Source organism: Neovison vison, chromosome 1 (assembly GCF_020171115.1).
Source record: "Neovison vison isolate M4711 chromosome 1, ASM_NN_V1, whole genome shotgun sequence".
Classification (NCBI taxonomy): Eukaryota; Metazoa; Chordata; class Mammalia; order Carnivora; family Mustelidae; genus Neogale; species Neogale vison.
The window spans coordinates 291,486,968-291,511,775 of NC_058091.1; the positions used below are offsets into that span (position 1 = coordinate 291,486,968).

At 35.5% G+C, this 24,808-nt stretch overlaps 1 protein-coding gene across 3 annotated transcripts in view; it reads left to right on the forward strand.

Moving 5' to 3' along the window:
• ZFR (zinc finger RNA binding protein) overlaps nucleotides 1-24,808 on the forward strand; it is an 86,457-nt gene that overhangs the window by 55,627 nt on the left and 6,022 nt on the right. For 2 of the 3 annotated variants that reach the window (XM_044233135.1, XM_044233144.1), the window contains 5 exons: nucleotides 974-1,115; nucleotides 5,688-5,785; nucleotides 6,652-6,747; nucleotides 24,097-24,208; nucleotides 24,320-24,417. In XM_044233135.1, the coding sequence (XP_044089070.1) occupies nucleotides 974-1,115; nucleotides 5,688-5,785; nucleotides 6,652-6,747; nucleotides 24,097-24,208; nucleotides 24,320-24,417 (546 nt within the window). Of the gene's footprint in view, nucleotides 1-973; nucleotides 1,116-5,687; nucleotides 5,786-6,651; nucleotides 6,748-24,096; nucleotides 24,209-24,319; nucleotides 24,418-24,808 lie in introns of those variants that run through there. The other variant, XM_044233153.1, reaches the window with a different exon arrangement.

Here is a 24,808-nt window from a genome sequence, read left to right on the forward strand (position 1 = left end):
GAGCACAAGCCCCAAGATGGGGCTCAATCCCAAGACCCCCAGATCATGACCTGAGCCAAAGTCAAAGACTTAGCTGACTAAGTGCCCCAACCAGGCACTGTTTTAAGGCTTTATATAGTTAATTCATTTAGTTCCTCAGGTTAGGTAACAATTTCTGTCCCCATTTTACAGAAACAGGGTAGAGGAGTTAAATAATTTGCCCATATTCACAACACTGGTAAAGTAATAGATGGAATTTGAACTTACATATTGTACTATAAACACTCAATGTAATTTCTGTAAAGCATTCATTCATAGAAGCTGGGGCTTATCTATATCAAATTACAGTGGAAACTGCGGCTTATCTATATCTATCAAATTACAGTGAATCTTGGTTTTTCTGGATCTTAATCAAGACTTTTTGCTCTCCAATTATGATGTATAGATGTGTTGATTTCACAATGTACATACAGTGGGAATGGTTGAATTCAAGGATCTATTTAGTTTCATTCAAATTCTGCAGATGTAGAAGAACTTAACTACCCAGATGCAATTTGAAGGTATAGTAGTAAACACAGCAGTGTTTCTTCTATTCAAGAATTTATAATCTAAGAGGGACATATACAAATAACTCCCGATACAAATAATGGTAAATACTAGCTCAATAAAGAACTGTAAAAGGAAAGTATAGTAAGAGATGAATGATACTTGGATTATTGTAAGGCTTCTTAGAGGAGAAGTATATTATCTACTCCTTATAAAAGGATTGAGGTAGGGCCCTGACTAGTTCTGTCAGTAGAGCACGTGACTCTTGATCTTCAGGTTTTAAGTTTGAGCCCCATGTTGGGTATAAAGATGACTTTTTAAAAAATAAACAACTTTTAAAAATAAGTAAAAATACTTGAGATGGTGAGAAAATGAAAGAGCCATAATGAAACTGCTTTGTCTGATAATATAAAAGTCCAGCTAATTTTTTGTGCTCTTCATTACATAGGTTATAAGTCCTGAGAAGTATGATATAAAATGTGCTGTGTCTGAAGCGGCAATAATTTTGAATTCATGTGTGGAACCCAAAATGCAAGTCACTATCACCCTGACATCTCCAATTATTCGAGAAGAGAACATGAGGGAAGGAGGTTGGAAAGCCATTAAACATTCTACTTTTCTATTAACTTTTTTTCATTTACCTACTCTTTAAGATGGCATTAAGCCCTAGAAGGCAACATGCTGGCATTACATATGAATTTGATAGATTTGACTTAAGTAGCAACCAGTTTTGCTTAATAAGATCATTTCCCAGAAAGTAAATGCTCTTTTTAGTAATGTACTTTTATATGAAACACTCATGGTATTATTGACTTTCTTGATTTTTTTCTTTTCTTGCTAACCTCAGATTTCTGGAAAAAAAAAAGTTCAAAATTATTCTTGCTGACATAATGGACACATGAAAAAAATTAAATGTTGGTAGTAAAGGGCCACAAATTTAACTTCTGTTAAGAAGTTCCTTGTTCTTGCCTTGTCTTAAAAAAGACGAGAGTTTCAAATAAAATTGGTTATATACTTGTAATATGTTTTAAGAGGCATTGTTATATGTGTAATCATGGATTTGGCTTGTCCTGAGGTAAATATTTCTAGTTCTCTGAGGTTGCTCTTTGGTTTGGAGAGTTTTCATGAATGCAGAGCATCCTAATGCACATAGATTTGGGCATTTAAACCCAATATTATTATACTAGAGATACTGAAAAATAAATGGTGTAGGCTTAGTAAGTTATAGTACAGTACAGGATTTTTAAACTTACTTTACAATTGTAGAATATGAAATCCTGCTGGTGCCAGCAATGTTGCTTTAGGGACTGTTCTGTAACATTTTCAAAGCTTCAAAAGCTTTTAAGCCAAAAAGCATGGTCAGTGTCTGCCTAATGTTGGTTCTGTTGTTTTATGGGTCAGATAAAATTTACTTTGTTTCCTTTCATGTTGTTTTTGTACATCTTAACTTGTTGAGTATGAAGTTATATAGTCTACACTAATATTTCTTTGTGATACAGATAGAAAAGAATACTGTATATTAAATACTAAAATTGTTTAACATAGTATCAGTAGGCTCTTAGTTACTGTCCCTTTAAATTTGTTTTCTTACAGCAAAGCATTTTTTTTTAAAGGCACTGGGCTTTTCCACAACCCAGAAAGAGAACACTTAATTTAAAATGTGGTCATTGGGAGGCATGTCTAATCTTGCATACTTCACATATATATCATATCAGGACTTGTATGTTGTATAAGCTTTGCATCTTAAAAATAATTGGGTTTTGTGTAAAGGATCTTTTATATGAACATGAGTTTCCATTGAAGGTCTGACTATGGATATGCTGGGGGAAAAAACAGTTCCTGAGTCGATCTATTCAATTCATATGCAACATATGACCCTTAGGATTTGAAAAATCTTCTAATAAGATAAAAGCTGTTATACTTAGAATGAAATTATACTATTTCAGAGCACATCTTATCCAATTACATTTAGCCTTAAATTTATGCAGTACCAGGTTACTTCATTATGTTGCAGAAGTCTAAAGTTCATACCACATTTGTAGTAGAGTCTTTGATAACCTATTCCTTCTAAAGGAAACAAAATTATATTTTTGTCTGACCCAGAATTGAGTTAGAATTACTGTTCTGGATTTCATAAATACTCTGGTGAGAGAAATGATCAGCCCAAAACTAGAAGATTTTACTTCAAGACACTGAGCTGAAAAGTTGGATGTGCAAAAAGTATAGAAACATTGATAGAGTGTTCCTTGCTGCAGATAACTGCAGTAAACTATGTCTTTAGCTTCATTATGAAGATTGCTTCTTTCTTGCTGCAGAATAACGGTATGTATTCTCTCTCACTGCAGCTCCCAATGCTCTGTGTCTTAAAATCACTTAAAGCCTATAGCTTGCTTTGGGGAGTTAGTACAGGGGGTAAGGAAGGCTTTGCCGGAAGAACAATTATAAGTCTTGAGACTTGTGCCTTGTGCAGTGTGGTAGCTCTTTAATGGTCCTGTTTAATACCAAAAATTATTTTTCAATTATTTTTTAAAAATTATTAAATTGCCCAAATAACTGTTAAACGCATGTCAGATCTACTTTATGGTACTGTGTTTGACAGTTAAACACTATTGACTTGAAGCTTGAAATGTTGGAAATGCTCTAACCCTTGCTACAGTGTCTTCTCTGCAGCAAGTCAAGTATGTGTGTGTTTTTTTCCACCTGTAGCTTATCAGGCCCGGTCCAAAGCCTTCTAGCAGAGGGAATTGATTCCTGTCAGGGGTTGCTGCCAAGACATCGGAAGGATTTTTGACCAAGGTTTTCAAAAGCTCAGTGTCACACCTGCCATTTGATTAAGGAGGGATTTTGGATGCAGAGTCTGGCATTTATTGTCCTTTGTGTGGCTGTTTTGTTTGTTTTGTCTTTGTCTATTCCAGAATTGAGCAGTGTTCACACTAGTTTTTAAATGGTTGTGGGTGGATTATGTATTTTACATAACCATGTTAATTTAAATTAATATATTCCCATTAACTTTTAATCATAAAATAGTGTGGACACAGCATGTCTTCTAACTAGTGATTAACCCCTTAAAATTTATGAAATACATTTATGTAGGATAAGAATTTGCTCCCCTTTTTTTTTAAATAAATTAAATTATTTTTGTTTTGTTAACTGGGTATTAGGCAAGAAGTATAATTTTTTTGTTTTTAGTACAATATACCTAAGGGGTTAATCCACTTGAAATATAAAAAGGGTGCAAAAATCCACACTCTAAATTTAACAGAAACTTTCTACTTAACAGCTCTTAATTTGTTTTTAAATTGCAATAGGTGTCTTGGCATCTTTGAAATTGTATCATTAATTAAAATTTTCAAAGTTATAAATGCTTGTGTTCAAAAAGAAAAATTTTCTTACATATTAAAGGAAATTATAACATTGTGAAAATAACATATAGAAATTCAGAAACTTTTTTTAGAAAGAGATTGCACGTTGTCACCTATTTGCATTTTAGCTTTAGCAAGTAATGTAAATAAGGGAATAGAAAGAGGGTCCTTAAGCAGTTCTGTAATCCTGCATTTAAAAAAAAAAAAAAAAAGAAGAAGTGATTTTTTTTTTCCCCTTAGTTAGCTGTGTTTTTCTGTATCCCTTTCTTTCCTTATCTCAGAAGAGCCCTATATCTTATGGTCAGTATGTTTCTCATTTTAGTAGTAGGTCTTGCAGGTTTTGAGATTGTCCACTGTTTTTTAAAAATCACTAATGTTTTGTCTTGATAGTTTCTTTTTAGTATCCACATTCTTCTTTCAGTCTTAATTCTCAGAATGCTACACAGCATTCTTTGATTATCTGAAAATCGCCCTTCTAACATGTCTTCTTGAAAAATCTGGATCATTTGATTATTTGAGGAGAAGAACTAAGAATAGAAAGCCCAATGGATAGAGTTATCATTTTTAGAATATGCTTCTTTATGTATTATCTCCTCAAAATAAGGACAAGTGTCTTTTAAGATAACTGAATGCTCATACAAAATATATACAATTAAATAACTTGCCTAAAGTGCAATAATACTCTAAAAATCATCTTTAACTTCTTTTATCATATTATTTCTTTTGTCCCTTATACTCATTTGGTAACCTCAATGATTTATTAAATTATATTTTAAATACCCCATAATTTTGGTGCACTTTAGCCAGTAGACTGTGAAATTCAATAGATTACTCACCTAGTATGTAATTATGCTGTGTTTAGAAAATACTTCTACTGTTAAAATCATTAAGAGCTATGAATTAAATTGACTTAGTTGCTATTTTGAATAGCTTAATTAGCTAATATGCTGTTATTTTTATACACACTCTACAGATACGTTTAGATGAACATAGCTGGCCCTCTATCGTGAATGTAAAATTAACCTCTTGTCCTAGTTAGGTTCAGATTTCCTCAAGGTTTTTAGATGGCTCCTTTGTTTTAACATAATAATCGGATTTAAAATCAGTTATTATAATTTTAGACCATACCTATTATTTATCATCAAAGAGTTCTTACTGCATCTCTTCTTTTTCTGTACTTATCCTATTTAACCATGCTAGTTCCTTTCGCCCTTTTCTTCTATATCCATTATTTCTCTCCAGTTATTCTTTGGGATATTTTATGGAAACTTTATTAAAGAGCATTTCATATTCCCTTAAAGCTGTAGAAGAGAAACCATTAACCTCTTAGAAATGCATATTTTTGGCTCTTTGTTTTTTTCCATAATTATTACTGTATTGATCATTCCATATTTATTATTAGTTCTTTGCTGTATGAGCCCCAGAATAACCTCTGACCATTTAGAATACTGAACAAACTTAATAGTTTATCATGAACTCTCATTTATTAAGGTGGATTTTTGTGTTCCCTCTTGTCTTGTCTTTGTGCTGGTGCGCTGTGTCCAGTAATCCTTCCTTTTGATTTTATTTTGGTGGGTAGGGTTATTTGCAGAAATCATTTATTACATTTCTTAAGAGTTTAAATACTTTTGATTTTCACATTGGGTTATATAAATTTGCTGAAAATAACTCTGGGTACATTAAAGTGCTGGTAAACTCACAAATGGCTCATGTGACACTGATGCTACTTTAAGGAAGTGTCTTGCTCACCTGGTCAAACACCCATTCCTCACTGCATTTTGCCAATTCAATCCATTTTAGATGTAACCTCGGGTATGGTGAAAGACCCACCGGACGTCTTGGACAGGCAAAAATGCCTTGACGCTCTGGCTGCTCTACGCCACGCTAAGTGGTTCCAGGTTCGGAACATCATTTTACTTTTTTCTTGTAGCCTTATGAGAGAGTAGTTCAGTAAACATGTTTAACTGTGTTTAAACATTTCAAAAGATTGCCCAAGCAATACTATTTTAAATTAAATCTCAGAAAATATGTTAACATAGAAAGCTGGGTATGAAGATCTGCATATTGCAGTTACTATTAATTTGACAATAACCTTAGGTTTGGGGGTGTTTTGTAGTTTGGGTTTTTTTATTTTTATTTTTAGTGGCTATATTTAAAGTTTACTTGTTTAGGAACATCACATGTTTGTGTATATATATTATATTCCATAAGGCTGCAGATTAACTTTTGCTTTAAATAATGGAATATGTGTTTAAAGCTTTGTGTATAGTTTTAAGATTTTTTCCCCCTCTTTCTCTAAGTTAATAAGTGTAGGGAGTGAAAGGTGAGGAAGCAGCTGTTTGGTTTAGTGACTTTGCAGTCATGCAAAGGCACAGAAGGGAAACCAAACAGATTTCCTTAACCTTTCAGTCCCTAGACAAACTTTTTAGCTCTTTACTTTTTCTTTTATTTCTAATGTAGGCAGAATTTTTTTTTAAGTTTACTGTTTTAAATGAACACAGGTCAAGGTTCACAGGGGATCAAGAAATATTATTCTTGTATAATCTGTTTACTTTGACCTAAAATACCAGCTTTTAAATACTAACCCTGGCATAAAATATTGCTGTAAATGGCAGCTCATTGAATCCAATTTTAAGTGTGGTTATTTTTGTTTTATTTTTATCTGAGCTTCCATTGAACAGTGGTATTTTAACTTTTTTTCATCAAGGGATTATTTTCAATATTTCTAAGATTAATTCACCTGGGTTTTTGTGTTGCTCTCAAGGCTAGAGCTAATGGTCTGCAGTCCTGTGTGATTATCATACGTATTCTCCGGGACCTCTGTCAGCGAGTTCCAACGTGGTCTGATTTTCCAAGCTGGGTGAGTAGTATGTAACTTTATGGTATGAAAAATAAATCTTTAGGAAACACTATCACAGTTTTTATAATCTCCTCTTACATTTAATTGTCAACTTTATTTTTTCGTTTGCTAAATGTACTTCCTTTCCTCTTCTAGGGAGAATCCTGAGGGTCATAGAGTGTCTAACTTTCTGAGATTTTATTATTTAAAGAATTGCACTTGATGTTTCTTTTTGTATTATCCTCCTTTTTTTTCCTTTTGCTCTTATGTTTATTTTTTAAGGTAACAGCAATCGTTAATTGGCTTTTATTTACATAAAGGTACAAAGACTAAAAATTAAGCTATTAATCTCCCTATGCAGAGTTCTGTTAACAGGTTTTTTTTTTTTTAATAATGTAGGGGTGCCTGAGCGGCTCAGTCAGTTAAGTGTCTGACTTGGTCTCAGGTCATGATTTCAGGATCCTGGGAAGAAGTGCTGCATTGGACTCCCCAATGAGCAGAGAGTCTGCTTGTCCTGTCCCTCCCCTTACTCGTGCACGTGCACACTCTCTCCCTCTGTCAAATAAATAAAATCTTTTTTAAAAAAATATTTAAAAATTTAAAAATTCCAGAAATAGAGATTGTGAAATGAAATGTGAAGAAGAAAAAGAAATATGTGAAGTTAGGAAATTCAAATAATGCAGAAAGTCACCAAAAAGTGAGTCATCTTATTATTTAATGGCAAATTATCTGTGACATTTGTTGTGATTACTTCCAGGAAAAAAGTACATGTATATACACCATACATGTTCTTATTTTTATATATGTACTAGTATCCCTGTGAAGTTTGAGCCCTTTTGGTTCCTGAGTAGCAAGAATTCAGTTGGAGGGGGGAGCGTATTCAAAAATATAATTGAACGTATTGGTTTCAGAGTTGGGTTAGAGAGAAGTGAATAGCCAGGCTACTTGAATGCTTTAATTTTTTTCTAAACATGGGTGTTCATGCTATTTAATTATTTTCATTTGCTTAACAAAATGCATCTTGGAACTCTTTGAGAAAGGCACAGTCAAATCCACCTTATTCTTTGCATTAACTACATGGTATTCCCTTTAGGGAACATGCCATATTTTATTTAATTAGTATCCATTTGATGACATTTGGTTGTTTGCAGTATTTTACCATTAAGTCTTCATTATACTGTTGTCAAGCTTTTGTATTATAGTTCATGTAATAAATTGCTAGGGCTAGAATTCCAAGGTCAAAGAACATGTGCCAGTTATTTTTGAGAAAGTTGGATCATTGAAAACATCCAGAAACTGGTGGATCGATCATTTCCTTCACACCCTCACTAACTCTGGGACATCATCACACTTCTTAACAATATAATAAATATAAAATGGTCTTGTTTTTTATTTACATTTTTTTATTTGAGTGATTGCTGGCATTTAGAATTATTTTTCTCTTAACCAGCAGTTCCTTTGTTACTCAACATTTTCTTACTTATATTAAATCTTTATATAAGAAATCAGCCCTTATCTGTAACAAAAATGTTTTCCAGCATTTCATTTATATTACCATTTTTGTTATATCAGAATTTTTAATTTTTGTAAATTCTAATCCGTTAATCTTTGATGACCTCTGGGTTTTATATTCTACTATAAAAATCTTCTTGTATTTTAGATTATAAACTGGTTCACACATGCTTTCTTCTAAAGCTTTTTTTCCCCCATCAAATTGCATTTTCTACAAGTGCATATATATTTTTTTAATACATAATAAAGGCTTTGATAAGTATATATTCCAGCTTATAATAGGGGTTATTTCTGAGGAGTAGGAGAAAGGGATGGTTATGGTAGAGATCTGTAATGTTTAATTTTTATCAGGACAAAATGTATATACATTACTTGTATAATTAAAAATAATTTTCAATTTAAAAAATTTTTTAAATCATAAATAGATTTAGCTAAATGTTTTTTTAGACCAATTGCCAATTATTCCAGTACCACTTAGTAATTTATTTAACAATGACACCTTCTAACCCCCAGTTTGAAATACCACCATTATTATAAACCTGTGGTTCTCAACCAGGGGCGGTTTTGTCCACCAGGAGACATTTGGCAATGTCTGGAGATATTTTGAGTTATCAAAACTAGTTATTGATAGCACCGAGGTTGAAAAACCCTGTCCTAGACCAAAGTTCCTTTTTTGCGTGCCCATTTCTGCAGTTGATGATTCCTTAGTCTGTTTTCTTCTGTAGTACTGAACTCTTAATGATTGAAGCTTCAGAGATTTAAATTTCTGAGTGTCCTCATTGTCACATTCTTCCCTCTCTGTTCTTTGCCCACTTTTAAACACCATCTTGCTCAGAAGAATTTTTTTGGCTTTTCTTACGTATTTGTTTTTCCAAAGGAACTTGACTACAACTTTGTTCAGTTTCTCCGAAGTTCTTGTGATGTTTCCTTAAGAAGTACTGCATTGAAATTAATACATGTTGGGGGAATTATCATCACTTTTATACTGACTCTTCTTACCCTAGAGTATGTGACGTCAAGTTTACTGAAGTTAATTTTACGTACCTGCTTAGATTTGAATATGTTCTATGCATGTTAAGTTTGGGTTTTGTTTGTTTGTACCTAGGTATTTTGTCTTTTAGAGGCTTTTTCCCCCTTCACATCTATTTTCTGGTTATTGTTTGTGTATATAAAAACTGTTAACTTTGGATATTAATTTTGCAACCCCTATCACCTGACTGCATTCCTTTATTTGTAATAATTTTTCTCATATGATTCTCTTGGGTCTTCTAATCTTAGAATCATACCTAAATGACATTTTGTCATCTTTCTTTTTTCTAATTTAACTGATACTTCTAGAATAAATAGGAAGTAAAAGAAAATACATGCATGCTATGTTCCTAATCATAAAGAAAATGCTTCTAAGGTGACTAGTGTACTAAGCATGATGGTTAGCCTTTTATTTGAGGTACTTCTTTATCAGTTTAGAATTATCAGTCCTTTCCTGGTTTGCTAAGTAATTCTGAATCAGGAATAGAGGGACACCTGACTGGCTCAGTCGTAGAGCTGTGACTCTTGATCTCAGGATCGTGAGTTTCAAGCCTCAAATTGGGTGTGGAGCTTATATTTTTTTAACAAAATTTTTTAAGGTTAAAAAAAGAAAGTCAGGAACGGAAATGAAACTTTATCAGATAATCTTTCAAGCTTTATTTACATGAGTGTATAGTTTTTTCCTTTCAACCTGTTCAGTGTTGTTCATTGTACAAATAGATTTCCTCATACTGAACTAATTTTGCATTCCAAGTGTGACTCTCCTACACGAAAATGATATTAATGAACTATTAAGTTTACTGATAACCTGGTTAGGAATTTTCTTGGTGACACAAAAGAAAATTTTATCGTTTTATTTTTGTCCTCTTTCAGATTTAGAATCACTGGTGCACTAGCTCTCTAAAAACAATTTGAAAGTTTTTATTCTTTATCCAAATTCTGAAACACTTTTAGAGGATCAAACTACTGTCATTTGATGACATTATTTCCCAATCTGTATTAATAAAGGGGGTAACATTTTCTCAGTTTTTTCTGTTGCAGGTAGTCTAATTTTTATCTCTCCTATTTAATTTTGGCAACTTTTGTTATCCTAGGAAAGTTGACCAGTTCAGCTATTCACATTGTTATATGATAGAATTTTGTTCTTGGGGATCTTGGGGTTTTTGTTTTTTGCTTTTTGCTTTTTTTGTTGTTGTTTTTCTTTTTAGGTTTTTGGGCACAGGTAAGATTTATTTATTCATTTTAAAGAGAGACTGCATGTGAGCCAGAGGAGGGGAGAGGGAGAGAGAATTTCAAACAGACTCCTCCTGCCATGCCACCCCAATGTGGAACTTGATCCCGCAACCTTGAGATGACCTGAACCAAAATCAAAAGCCTAGAGGCTTAACCAGCTGAGCAGCCCAGGTTGCCCCTCTCAAGGTTTTTTAAGTACTTGGAGCATCTTCATTATTATTTTGTTTGTTTTTAATTCTTAGCTTTGTTGATTAGACTAGCCAGCAGTAGTAGTTGCTATATAGGAGCAAAATGACAGATGGGTGTTTCATTATTTGTAATGTGGTCAGAATTCACTAAATTCTTAGTTGTTTGTGTTTTTTTTTTAAGATTTTATTTATTTGTTTGATAGAGACATAGCAAGAGAGGGAACACAAGCAGGGGAAGTGGGAGAGGGAGAAGCAGGCTTCCCGCCAAGCAGGGAGCCCAGTGTGGGGCTTGATCCCAGGACTCTGGGACCATGACCTGAGCTGAAGGCAGACGCTTAATGACTGCGCCACCCAGGCACCCCAGTTTTTTATATATTTTAATATAAAAATATGTTTAGTATTATCTCACTTCAAATTTTTTAATGTACAAAAATATATGTGCTATAAGGGTGCCTGGGTGGCTCAGTGGGTTAAGCCTCTGCCTTCAGCTCAGGTCCTGGGATAGAGCCCCACATCGGGTTCTCTGCTCAGCAGGGAACTTCAATTCTCTACACCTGTGTGCCCTTGAGGCTGTTTCTATTGTATTAAGTCCAAGATACGATATTTACGATACTGGACTCTCAAGCCATTCTTTCTAGGCTACTCTTGAAGTCTAGAGGTTCATCACTATAGATGGCCCTGCCCTACAACTTTATTTTTCCTCTTTATCAGAGGGAGATGTGAACTTCAGACACCCCTTTGAGGGGGCAGAGCTTTATGAATTGAGTGGAGAAGGGAGAAAAAGGTGTAGAAGGAATTAGAAGAGCATAGGCAATGGCAGGGTAATGATAGGAGAGTCAAAGAGTGTAAATGAAGCTGGTGGTTATTCTTTGAAATGATGTATGTAAAATAAAGTACACCGGTTTTTTGATTGCTTAAAACACACAAGAATGTCAGTATTTTGGCATTTAAAAATGTTCCTAGTATTGTCGCCTTTAGGCAGTGGCTTAGTTTTCATATTATTTTTTCCTTTCCCCAGAGAATTAGCTCCTTGGATTTATCTGCCAGATCCATCATTTTCCTATTTAATCCTAATTTCATCTCTAATTTTCTGTTTTCCTTGTTTATTTTATTCTTTTACAAACTTCTTGTGTTGGATACTTGTTTCATTTGCTCTTTATTTTAATTCCAGTGTAGTTAACATGCATTTAATATTAGTTTCAGGTGTATAATACAGTGATTTAACAGATCCATACATCCCCCAGGGCTCATCAAGACAAGTACACTCTCAATTTGGTTTTTTTGTAGGATTTATTTATTTATTTTGGTTTTGTTTGTTTTTAAAGATTTTATTTATTTATTTGAGAGAGAGAGATCACAAGGAGGCAGAGCAGCACACACAGAGAGCCCGATGCAGGGTTAGGTCCCAGGGACCCCAAGATCATGACTTGAGCCTAAAGGCAGAGGCTTAACCCACTGAACCACCTAGGCACCCCTATTTATTTATTTTCGAGAGAGAGTGCACATGGACAGGGATGAGGGGTGTTGAGAGGGAGAGAATCCGAAGTAGACTCCCTGCTGAGCACAGAGCCCAATGCAGGGCTATATCCCATGAACTGATATAATGACCTGAGCTAAAATCCTGAGTCAGACACTTAACTGACTGAGCCACCCAGATGCCTCCTTGAGAGAAGATCCTAGGTCTGTGTGATTGAAGGCAGGCTACTTTTGTTTCTGTAAATAATTTCTAGTTTTTGTAGCATTGTAATCTGATAAATACATTCTGTTTACAATTTTTGGAATTTAAAGTTTTGCTTTATATTCTAGTATGTACAGTTTTTATGATCTGTTGGGCATTTTTTCCCCAATGGGCACCTTAAAGAGATGTTCTCAATAAGGTGTAACACACAGCATACACCTCTTAGTTCAGCTTAGTCATTTTGTTCATATCTTCTGTAGTTTTTCCTTACTTATTTTTTGTCTACTTCATCCATCCATGGATTGATGAAAGTGAATTAAAATCTGTTTCTGTTATGTTTCCATTTTGGTTCTATTTCCTGTAGTTTATGCTTTATTGTTTTGTTGCAGGGATAATTCTGGACATAAACGATACAGTTATGTCATCATTGTGAATTTGAACCTTTGCCATTATGAAGGGTCCCTTGTTTAACTCTTTCTGTCATGAGTTAATAAGCCTTGTCCATTGATTAACATTGAAACTCTAGCTTTCTTGTCATGAGTATTTGTCTGGTATGAGTATATTTATGTTTGTTTTCTTCTGTGCTTTACCTTAATTTTTATTCTTTCCTTTTCTTACTCTTTTTGTTATGTGAATGTTTTTTCTTTGTGACAGTTAGTTGTTCCTCTTCTAGTTTTATATGAAGTTCTCATTCATCTGTTAACAGTTATATATAGTATCTGTCAACTTACACCCATAAAAGCTGAGACATTTTTCACTTATATCGCCCCCCATCCTTCTTTGGGTTTCTTGTTTTGTAATCTTACATTTGTTCCATTAATATTTTTTAATGTGTTTAATGCTTCTTGATTAACTTATCTTAAAATTTTTTAATTCCACTTGGAAAATAGACATTTACACACTTGGACTTTTTAAACTTTAAAAGTGTGAAAATAACTGCATTTACCTTCTGTATTGATATTCTCTGATTAATGTTCTGTGTTTAAATGATTCAGTGCAAACCACCAGGTTTTGTACTGGGGCTTTTCATTTCCTGATTGCATTTTATCATCAAATAGTTTTTATCAAAAGGCATTTAAGTTTTTTAAAATTCTGTCATGTTTGAGAAGCTCTGCCAATCGCCATTACTTTAATTAGAAATATATTGTTGGGTCACAGTTTTTCCCCCTCCCCATCTTTAGTTTCACTTCACTACCTTCCAGCACTGGGTTTGGTAAGTCTAAGTTCAGCCTAGTTTTTTTGGCCCTGACTTTTTTTTAGAGGCTGTTGAAAGAATTCTTTATCTTTGCATATCATTAACTTTAGCCAAATTATGTCTTGGGATCTGTTTTTCAATATCAGCATTTTATTGAAATCTTTGTCATTTTGTCCTGCAGATTTCCTTTTTCTTTCCATTAGGGGAGAAAACCATCCTCCATTATGTCTGATTAATAGCATTCTCTGTTGTAGGGGCCCCATTATCCTTATGTTGGACTGCTTTTGTTCTCATATCTTTTATCTTTGTAATTGTTTTATTTTTTTTAAAGTTATTAATTTATTAATTTATTTGAGAGAGGACACCTGCGCAAGGTTGGGGAGAGGGAAGGAGAGTCTTAAGCAGTCTTTCCTGAGTGTGAGCCCAACATGGGACTTTATCTAACCACCCTGAGAGCGCGACCTGAGCCAAAAGCAAGAGTTGGCCACTAACTTGACTGTGTCACCATGACATCCCTATAATTGTTTTAAATCTTGTCTTCTTTCCTCTTGTGTCTCCTGTGATTATCTCTTTGGCAGTAACCTGGTTTTCAGCTATGTCGTAGTCTTCTTTGCGATTTATAATTCATTTATTCTCTAATAATGTTATTTTATATTTCAGTATGCTTTATTAGTTCTGTAATCTTCCTTTTCATCTCAACTTTTACTTTTTAATTTTACTGGTTTTTTGCTCATCAAGTTCTCTTATAACTCAGAATACTAGCAGATAGATTTTATTAGCTTAAACTAAGATCCTTCCAGAACAGGTTTTTTATTTTATTTTTTTAACAGACATTATTTTTTAGAGCAGTTTTTGCGTCTTCTACTCTCACACATGCACACCCTCCCCATCGGCATTTCTCCCTAGAGAGGTGCATTTGTTATAAGCAGTGAGCATAGATGACACATCATTATCATTCAAAGTCCGTAGAGAATAGACTTTTCATCTCTATTTTTTGTGGTGTGTTCCACCCAAATACAGAGATATCATGCCTGGTTTGGTTTGGGTTTGTTTTTTTCGTCTCATTAGTTTTCATTTCCATTACAAAATCATTTTGTGCTCCAAACAAGAATTGTCTTTGAACCTTTCCATGCCTTTTTAAATTGCTCTCCTTTTTCTTCCTCTGTGAGCTCTGCTTTGAGAGTTAAACAAAAGATGTATGGATTTTTTTTTTTTTAAAGATTTATTTATTTATCAGAGAGAGAGAGAGAGCGCAAGCACAGGTAGACAGAATGGCAGGCAGAGGGAGAAGCAGGCTCCCCGCCGAGCAAGGAGCCCGATGTGGGACTCGATCCCAGGACGCTGGGATCATGACCTGAGCCAAAGGCAGCTGCTTAACCAACTGAGCCACCCAGGCGTCCCAAGATGTATGGATTTGCTGGCATAGGTGGTGCTCTCTACTGCGGCTTGATTGAATGTGCTCTGCTACTCTATGTGAGGTAGATTCCATTGGCATACCTTCATGCTTTGGTTTTCAAACCCAGGGTAGGTACCTATAGCCTTCACCTATGCAGAATCTGTGCTCACTCTCTCTCTTTTTTTTCTTTTCCCTATTCACCATCCTTTTTAGGAACAACTTCCATTTCCCTGAGCCAACAGAGTGTTTTGAGTATGTGAAGGCACTTTGGGACACTTCTGTTGAGAGTTACAGCCACCCTTAATAATACCTTTTCCCTACCACTTCCTTCTTTGGCAGATCTTAATCTTATGTACCTTTCTTATGTATTAGCCAAATATCTGTTTAGACGTGATTAGATGTGGATAATTAGGATTCTTGTATTCTTCTCTTCCTTCCTTCTGCAAGAGTCTTCAGGATGGTGAATTCTATTTTCCTCTTTCTGATAAAGGAAGGGGGGAGTAGAAGGAGTTTTTACATTTAGGAAAATTTATTTTTCTGCAACTGCGTTCAATATGACTTATTTATCTACTTCTCTTAGTTGGGCAGTTATAGGTGAATTTTTTTTATTTTTTTCATTCAGCTGCCAACCCTACCCTCATCTTCCCTCTAGATAACGGAGTTACGAGCTCCATGGAGAGAGTTACTCGGGGCACTCAATTCCTTGGAAAGATTCTTTCACTGACCTTTTCCTCTGTTTTTGGTTGAAACTGTTACATTTTTGCGTGGGCGTGTTGTAACATATTTATTTTGTGTTTGGGCAAGAGATTCTGAAATTAGGCTTTATACTGTCACCTTAAGCAGAAATAACTTGTTTTTTAAAGACTTTATTTATTTATTTATTTGAGAAAGAGAGTGAGCAAAAGAACACAGGCAGGGTTGGGTTGGGGGACAGGGAGAGGCAGACTCCCCACTGAGTAGGAAGCCTGATGCAGGGCACCATCTCAGGACTTCGGATCATGACCTGAGCCAAAGGCAGACACTTAACCAACTGAGCCACCCAAGTGCCCCAAAAGTAATTTTCTTGATTTTCATAAAAGAAATGTGAGATTCTTACGAACTTTATTATTTTCAGTTTTATTTAGCATTCAGTTTACTTTGAGTAAAGAAGTAACAGTGTCACTGGGTATTTACCCCAAAGATACAGATGTAGTGAAAAGAAAGGCCATCTGTACCCCAATGTTTATAGCAGCAGTGGCCACGGTCGCCACACTGTGGAAAGAACCAAGAAAGATGCCCTTCAATGGATGAATGGATAAGGAAGATGTGGTCCATATACACTATGGAGTATTAATGCCTCCATCAGAAAGGATGAATACCCAACTTTTGCATCAACATGGACGGGACTGGAAGAGATTATGCTGAGTGAAATAAATCAAGCAGAGAGAGTCTATTATCATATGGTTTCACTTATTTGTGGAACGTAACAAATAGCATGGGAGGACATAGGGAGATGGAGAGGAGAAGGGAGTTGAGGGAAATTGGAAGGGGAGGTGAAGCATTAGAGACTATGGACTCTGAAAAACAATCTGAGGGTTTTGAAGGGGCGGGGGGTGGGAGGTTGGGGGAGCCAGGTGGTGGGTATTAAGGAGGGCACGTATTGCATGGAGCACTGGGTGTGGTGCAAAAAACAATGAATTCTGTTACGCTGAAAATAAATTTAAAAAAAAAAGTAACAGTGCCTACTTTTAGGCTTTCCTTCACTACTGCAGTGAGTACTGAAAATGGTACTCTGCCCTCAAATTAGTTCCTCTTTTGTCCTGAGCCCATGGCTCAGAAAATACAGGTAGAATTCTTGTCAAATTAGTCTGACATCAGAATTATGACATAGTATCTAAACCTCCTTTGGAATGGTATATGTGCTATAATTTATAAAAGGCATATACTTAATTTTTTAATGTTCATAATATGTTATTATTTATTGTATGTATTTCTGAACAGTGTAGATTAGGTTAAGGAATATTTTACAAAAAAGGATGATTTGTGACAATAGATAAGCCTCCAAAACATTACATTAAGTGAAGAAAGCCAGACACAAAAGGTCACATTATATTTTTGCATTTATGTGAAATACCCACAAAATTCATACAGACAGAATGCAAATTGGTGGGTTGCCAGAGACTTGAGGGAAAGAGGGAATGGAAGAAACTTCTTAATGGGTTAAGGGGTTTTACTCTGGGATTATGGCATTGTTTTGAGATAGGTAAGAGATGGTCATTGTACAACATGGTGAATATACTGAATACCACTGAATTACTCACTTTAAAGTACTTAATTTTATATTATGTGAATTTTACCATGGTTTTTTAAAAAAAGCAGTCTGTCAAATGTAAAAGGACAGTTTTCAAAGAAGAGGCTGAGAGAGCTACTATAATTCTACTTTGTGCTCAGATAGCTGTTGGAATACGTGATTCAGTATTTCTTTATATGTATTTCGAGGGTGTGTGTGTGTGTGTGTTAAGAACATGAGTAATTTAGATTTTACTGGCCCTGCCCCCCCTCACCCCGTGGTAATCTCCTTACCCAACAGGGGGTTGGAACTCAGGACTCCTTGTTCGAGTTCTGGAGTCTCAAGACTCAAGAGTCGCTGCTCTACTGACTGGAGTAGCCAGGCGCCCCGTGTCTGTCATTTTTAGAACCAGTGAAGAGCTTTTAAATGATAGGAAACTGACCTTCATGGCAAACAACTGTTGTCTTGGCTTGCAAAAGAGTTCACAAATTACACTTGGAAGTGTATCATCTCATTCACTTTAGCTTAAAAATAATGTATGTCTAACAGAAACCATCTACTTAAAGATATATGCACTACTGAATCCCCGAAAGCTGTAAAAGTCGCTTTCCTACAAGACATGACAATTTTTACCAAGATTGTTGAGTATGAAATACGGTGCTATACATAAATACAATACAAAAATAGAACATCCTACACATGGACTTAGGAATGGAAGTCTGTCATGCATGTATCAGTATTAGCCTACATCAGCTGGAATGTAGAAATGGTTTTTTTGTATACAGTTGCTTATTGTAATGGTATTCATAAAATTCTATTTATTAATATGAGCATCTTCACCTGTAAAATAGGAATAATAGTCAAATCTATCCCCAAAAGGTGATTGTGATGATTTAAATTGGTTAATGCTTAGTATATAACAAGCTCTCAGTAAGTATTAGCTATAATGAAGGAGATAATTACTATTCTTTTTATTATTTAACCAGATTTTCTTGTGTTAGATATCTTTTGTGGTTTCACTTTTTTAAAAAAGATTTAATTGATTGGAGAGAAAGAAAGCATGTGAGCAGGCAGTAGTGGGGAGAGAAAGAGAAGCAGCAGATTCCCCGCTGAGCCAGGAGCCTGACGCAGGGCTCAGTCCCAGGACCCTGGGATCATGACCCTAGCCGAAGGTAAATGCTTAACGGACTAAGCCATCCAGGCGCCCCTTTTTGTGCTTTTGTTAAGTATAATACTCCTATTGTAAATTTTTGAATTTGTCAGTTATACGCTGAAAAAGGTTTTACCTGTTTATACTGCTACCAAATGAAAGTATTTGTGTTTTCACAATTTTATAAGGTGTACTTTCAGGCAGTGGAGCACCTGGCTGGCTCAGTCAATGGAATGTGACTCTTGATCTCAGGTAGTGAGTTGGAGCCCCACGTTGGGTATAGAGATTACTTGAAAATAAAATCTTTTTTTTATTTTTTTATTTTTTTTAATTCATTTATCAGAGAGAGGGAGAGAGAGCGAGCACAGGCAGACAGAATGGCAGGCAGAGGCAGAGGGAGAAGCAGGCTCCCTGCCAAGCAAGGAGCCCGATGTGGGACTCGATCCCAGGACGCTGGGATCATGACCTGAGCCGAAGGCAGCTGTTTAACCAACTGAGCCACCCAGGCGTCCAGAAAATAAAATCTTGGGAAAAAAAAAGAAAATCTTTTTAGGGGCACCTGGGTGGCTCAGTGGTTAGAGCCTCTGCCTTCGGCTCAGGTCATGATCCCAGGGGCCTGGGATCCGAGCCTCACATCTGGCTCTCTGCTCAGCGGGGAGCCTGCCTCCTCCTCTCTCTCTCTCTGCCTGCCTCTCTGCCTACTTGTGATCTGTCAAATAAATAAATAATCTTTAAGAAAATAAAAAAAAATCACTTTAAAATCTTTTTTTAAAAAGGAACTAATATGCAAGGAAACTAGTTATCAGTTTGAATCCATTGATATGGGATATTTATTGAAATATAACTGTGGGTTTTTAAAAAACAAAAATATATTTTAAATCAGACCTGGGTTTGAATCCCAGCCTAATTTTTATGTTTTAGCTATATAACGTTGGACAGCCTGTTTAAGTTGTTTCCCCCACCACCCCCATTTTTAAAATTAGGGTATAATAACATCTAGTTATGAGAACTAAATGAAATCATACATAAAAAGTGCCTAGCATTTTGCTTGCCACATAGTAAGCATTATTATGGAAAAACTGGCTTCACTGAGTGGTAAGGTAGGGAAGGCACAAATAATTTTTATTTTTATTTTTTTACAAATACACCGAAAAACCATGCAGTCCTGCTGGCAATGAATGAAATCCTGGGCTGCAAGTCTAAATATGCTTTTGCAGCTGGTTCTGTGATAGCAGAAACATTCATTTTGCCTTTATTGTTTACTGTTAACCCGCATTATCTTCAAAATAGAGATACACACCATCTTTTCTCCTGTATGACTTTCATTATTGAATTACCACTTTTCTATGTACCTTCTTTCTGAGCTTTGGTTTGTCTTTCTGCATTGTGGCCGTCACCATCTCACCCATGCTAGCCGCAGAAGAAAGTCTGTTCAGTCATCCCTTGGTGTCCCCTTCATAGGGATACACAGATTTTTGCTTCCCGTGTTATCAGCACAGTTGATCATGGCTCCTACCAGAAGACCCAGGGAAAGCTGGAACTTCACACCAGATGACCCACCATATTCTCACTTCAACATCTTGAATACCAGAGAGGGATTTTGAGTGGTTTTGAAAGCAAATATTACAATCATAGATTTCAAATAATTTAATATGGAGAGCTTTTCTCTCTAAATAACTTAAACTACCAAGACCCTTTATGGTACAGTCTAAATACTATTTCTTTGATTCAATAGTATGTATCTTTGATATTGTCCTTTTACTTTGCATACATTTCAGAGCTTATAAACCATGTGTTTTCTGCTTTTGCTTTCCTAACTTACAGATATCTGCTTGGCAAACAACTGTGTTCTAGATAATCAGTATTTTTAAATTGTTCACTTCATAGCAAGTCATCTCAGAAGGCACATAGTGGACTTAGTTTTACTGTGTGTGTTGATGTATTGACTCTTGGTTTTTCATAAGTTATTTCTTTCTTGGGTTTTAGTTTCTACCTTTATATGCAAGTATAAATCATAAGCTCTCATATTTTGGAGCACCTGTATCAGGGGGGAGCCTGCTTCTCCCTCTCCTGCTGCTGCGCCCACTACTTGTGCTCTCTTCCTCTCTCTAATTAAATAAAAATAAAATAAAATCTTAAAAAAAAAGTAAAAATAAATTCTCATTTCTTAAGGTCAGTTATTAAGCAGATTTTGTTAAAGTTTTGAATTACTTGGAACACATCCTGTATCTTGGCATACCAAGATTATAGTTGATTATTTAATACTTAATTTTCTCTTAACGTTCTCTGAAAGTACTTAATAAAAAGTTTGAGATACAGTTGACCCTTGAAAATGCAGGGGTTAGGAACACCAATCCCCACACAGGTCAAAATTCATGTCTAAACTTTTGACTCTTAACTAGTCACAGCCTGCTCTTTACTAGAAGCTTTACCAATAACACAGTCAACACATATTTTGTGTTGTATGCATTAAATCTTGTAACTTTTTTTTTTTTTAAGGATTTTATTTATTTATTTATTTGACAGAGAGAAATTACAAGTAGATGGATAGGCAGGCAGAGAGAGAAGGAAGCAGGCTCCCTGCTGAGCAGAGAGCCCGATGCGGGACTCGATCCCAGGACCCTGAGATCATGACCTGAGCTGAAGGCAGCGGCTTAACCCACTGAGCCACCCAGGTGCCCCGAGAGAGAGGATCTTAAGCAGGCTCCATACACAGAGCCCAACATTGGGCTCGATTTCACAACCCTGAGATCATGACCTGAACTGAAATCAAGTCAGATGCTTAACCAGCTGAGTCGCCCAGGTGCCCCTATATCCTGTATTCTTTTTTTTTTTTTATAGTAATACCTTTTTCTTAAATTCTTTTGGTATTTCAAGGCTCTGTGGTTCATCTGTCTTTTCAAATTGTCACAGATGTACAAAAAATTTTCTGATACATTTTTTGAAAAAAAAAAATCCACATGTAAGTAGACCCATACAGGTCAAACACGTGTTATTTGGGGTCAACTATATTTACAAAAGTTGCATATTTTGTGACTCAGTTTTGCACTTTAAGCATAGCATCAATAATTTTTATAATTATTACCCTTAATTTCTCTTATAGGCAGGATTATTTTCAAAAGTATTTTGTTTTCTAAGTATTTTATTATTCAGTATTTTCTGTATGTTGGCCACTTATGCTAGGCACAGGAGCTCAAAATAAATGATATTGGTCTCTCCTTAAGGATTTCACAGTTTATAAGACATCTTAAAGTAATACTTGGTTTGTTTAAAAAGTGAGATTCATAATACTTTTCATAATACATTCATAGAATTATCGAGTAACTGAAGCTGATTTCTTAAGATCCTAAAAATTTTTAATGAAAAACCTTTTTGACCTGTACCCCTGAAACAAATAATACATTATATGTTAATAAAAATAAATAGTTTTTTTAAAAAAGTCGTGAACATCTCCCTGTATTTTTCTAATGAATAAACTGAACTAAACTTTTTCATTGTGATTTACATATTTTTCTTTTTTGTTTTTAATCCTGTGCTGCTCGGCTATCAGTTTTTGTAGCTGTTAATGTATATTGTCTGTTTAAATTTCCATCTCTTATAATTTATTCCTAATTTGTTTGGAATTGCAGTCTCCACATGTCCAAACTTTTTAGAGTTTTTCCTATTTAAAAGATCTGCGAGATGACCTTGGGTGAATAGGTGGATATGGTTTTTACCTCAGGTTACATCCATAAGCCTCTTGGGTACACAGCTAAAAATAGGTTCTCACGGGGTACCTGGGTGGCTCAGTTGGGTAAGTGACTGCCTTCAGCTCAGGTCATGATCCCAGGGCCCAGGGATCAAGGCCCGCATGGGCTCCCTGCTCAGTGGGGAGCCTGCTTCTCCCTCTCTCTCTGCTGCTGTGCCTGCTTCTGCTCTTTCGCTCTCTTGTCAAATAAGGAAAATCTTTTTTAAAATAATAATAATAAAAATAAAATGGGTTCTCACTAAGGTATTTTCAGCTTCATTATCTTTTTAAGGATTTCATTGTAGTTCCAGTCTATTCAGTTTCTTTGAATGTTATATTGGTGGTCATATTTAAAATTTCAGTAAAGGCTATGATATGAGTAGACCTTAAACGTTATGCTGAGTGAAGGAAGCCAAATCCAAAAAGCCACATTTTATATAGTTCCATTTGTAAAAATGTCCAGAATGGGCAAATCTGTAGACATAGAAAGTGGTTTGCCAGGGGTTGGAGGAAAAGAAGGATGGGAATGATTGCCAGGAGTATGGAGTTTCTTTGGGGGTGGTGGAAAATATTCAGGAATTAGATAGCAAGTATGGTTGAACAGCTTTGTAAGTATACTAAAAACCACTAATTATACACTTTAAAAGAATGGTTCTTATGTGAATTATATCTCAAGTTTTAAAATCTAAATGAAAGCAAATTTTTCTAATAACATTAAGAACACTTCATGTCTCCTTTCTAAGTCTATACTTCCACTTTTCTCTGGTTTAAATTTTGAGTCTCGTGTAATTTATAGCAAAAGCATAAGTTATATTTTCTTTAAAGATAATAGAAGTTCATTTGTGCATTAAGTGAAAATTTAGATAACATACATTGTTTATAAAGAAAGAACACTGTCTTCATTACTTGGGATATTAACCTGCTCTAACTGTAGGGGGGTTTTTTGTTGTTGTTTTATTTTGTTTTGTTTTTTTGAAGATTTTTATCTATTCACTTGAGAGAGAGAGAACACATGAGTGGGGAGAAGGGCAGAGAAAGAGAAGCAGACTCCCTGCTGAGCAGAGAGCCCGGTGCAGGGCTCAATCCCATGACCCTGAGATCATGCCCTGAAGCGATCCTTAACTTAATCATGCCCTAAGCAGATGCTTAACTTAACTGAACCACCCATGCGCCCCTAACTGTAGGTTTAAAGAACCTACAGTTCTTTAAACCTGTGAGCCCTAAATATGTAAAGAATTTAAGGACTGAGGTGCCTGGGTGGCTCTGTCAGTTGGGTGTCTGCCTTTGGCTCCGGTTGTAATCCCTGGTTCCTGAGATCAAGGCCAGAGTCAGGCTCCATGCTCAGCAGGGAGTCTGCTTCTCTCCCTCCGCCCCTCTCCCCACTCATGCGCCCCTCTCCCCACTCATGCGTGCTCTCTCTCAAATAAAATATTTGGGGTAAAAAAGAATGTTAAGGACTGTCATTTCATAGGATAGACCAGCAGTAATTAAAACTAGAAACCAGAAAAACCCTATTAATCTATTTTACATTTTTCATTAAGCATAAGTTACAGTATCTTTTTAAAATGTAAGTTACATATTGCCTCAAGAGTTTTGTATTCATTGCTTGTTTTATTTCATTTTGATGATTTTTATATGTGATTCATATTCTGGTTTCGTGATCTGTTCTGTCACGTTTTCAATCTTTTAAAATTTTTAATAACCACTTCATAAGTAATTTGTCATTCTAGTGTGTGAAAATGAGTGACTCCTTTGGGGGGTGCCTGGGTGGGTGTCATTATGCGTCTGCCTTCAGCTCAGATCATGATCCCAGGGTCCTGGGATCGAGCCCCACATTGCACTCCCTGTGGAAAGCCGCTTCTCCCTCTCCCACTCCCCCTGCTTGTGTTCCTGCTCTTGTTCTCTCTCAGATAAATAAAAATCTTTTTAAAAAAATTAGTGATTCCTTTGGTCTGTAAGCTGTTAAACACATTTTTTATGTTTTTATTTTTAGGCTATGGAGTTACTAGTAGAAAAAGCAATCAGTAGTGCTTCTAGTCCTCAGAGCCCAGGAGATGCACTAAGAAGAGTTTTTGAGTGCATTTCTTCAGGCATTATTCTTAAAGGTAAGTTTTGCTTTGTTCTTAATGTTTGGGTGTTGACAACTGAATAAGAACTCTTTCTTTTACAAATGGATAATGCTAATGCCTTTTTCTCCATATATTGATTACTTGTAGGTAGTCCTGGACTTCTGGATCCTTGTGAGAAGGATCCATTTGATACCTTGGCAACAATGACTGACCAACAGCGTGAAGACATCACATCCAGTGCACAGGTACAAATGTGTTCTTCATCCCAGAGCTTTGTTGTTGGGCCACTGCCCTTAAAGTTTTGGTTTTTATAATTGTCCTTCAAAAGAAGTCACTGTGTAATATTCATTTCTCTTCTTCTTTCGTAAGTAAGCCCTTGGAGGGTGTATAATTTAATTAGATTTCACTAACATAACCTTAAATTGTATTTAACTATAGTATGTATGTCTGAAGGAAGCGTATTAATATAAAAATACAGCTGTATTTCCAGTGTCTTATTAAATGTGGGAGTTAGGTTATATGTCGTGATCAGTCTGGGAACTGTGTATGTACTCTGGTTGTAAGAAGCGATACGCTGTGTGGTTTGTGGTGATTATTGTTATAATTTATATGTCTCTCTTGCTACTGGAAAGGCTG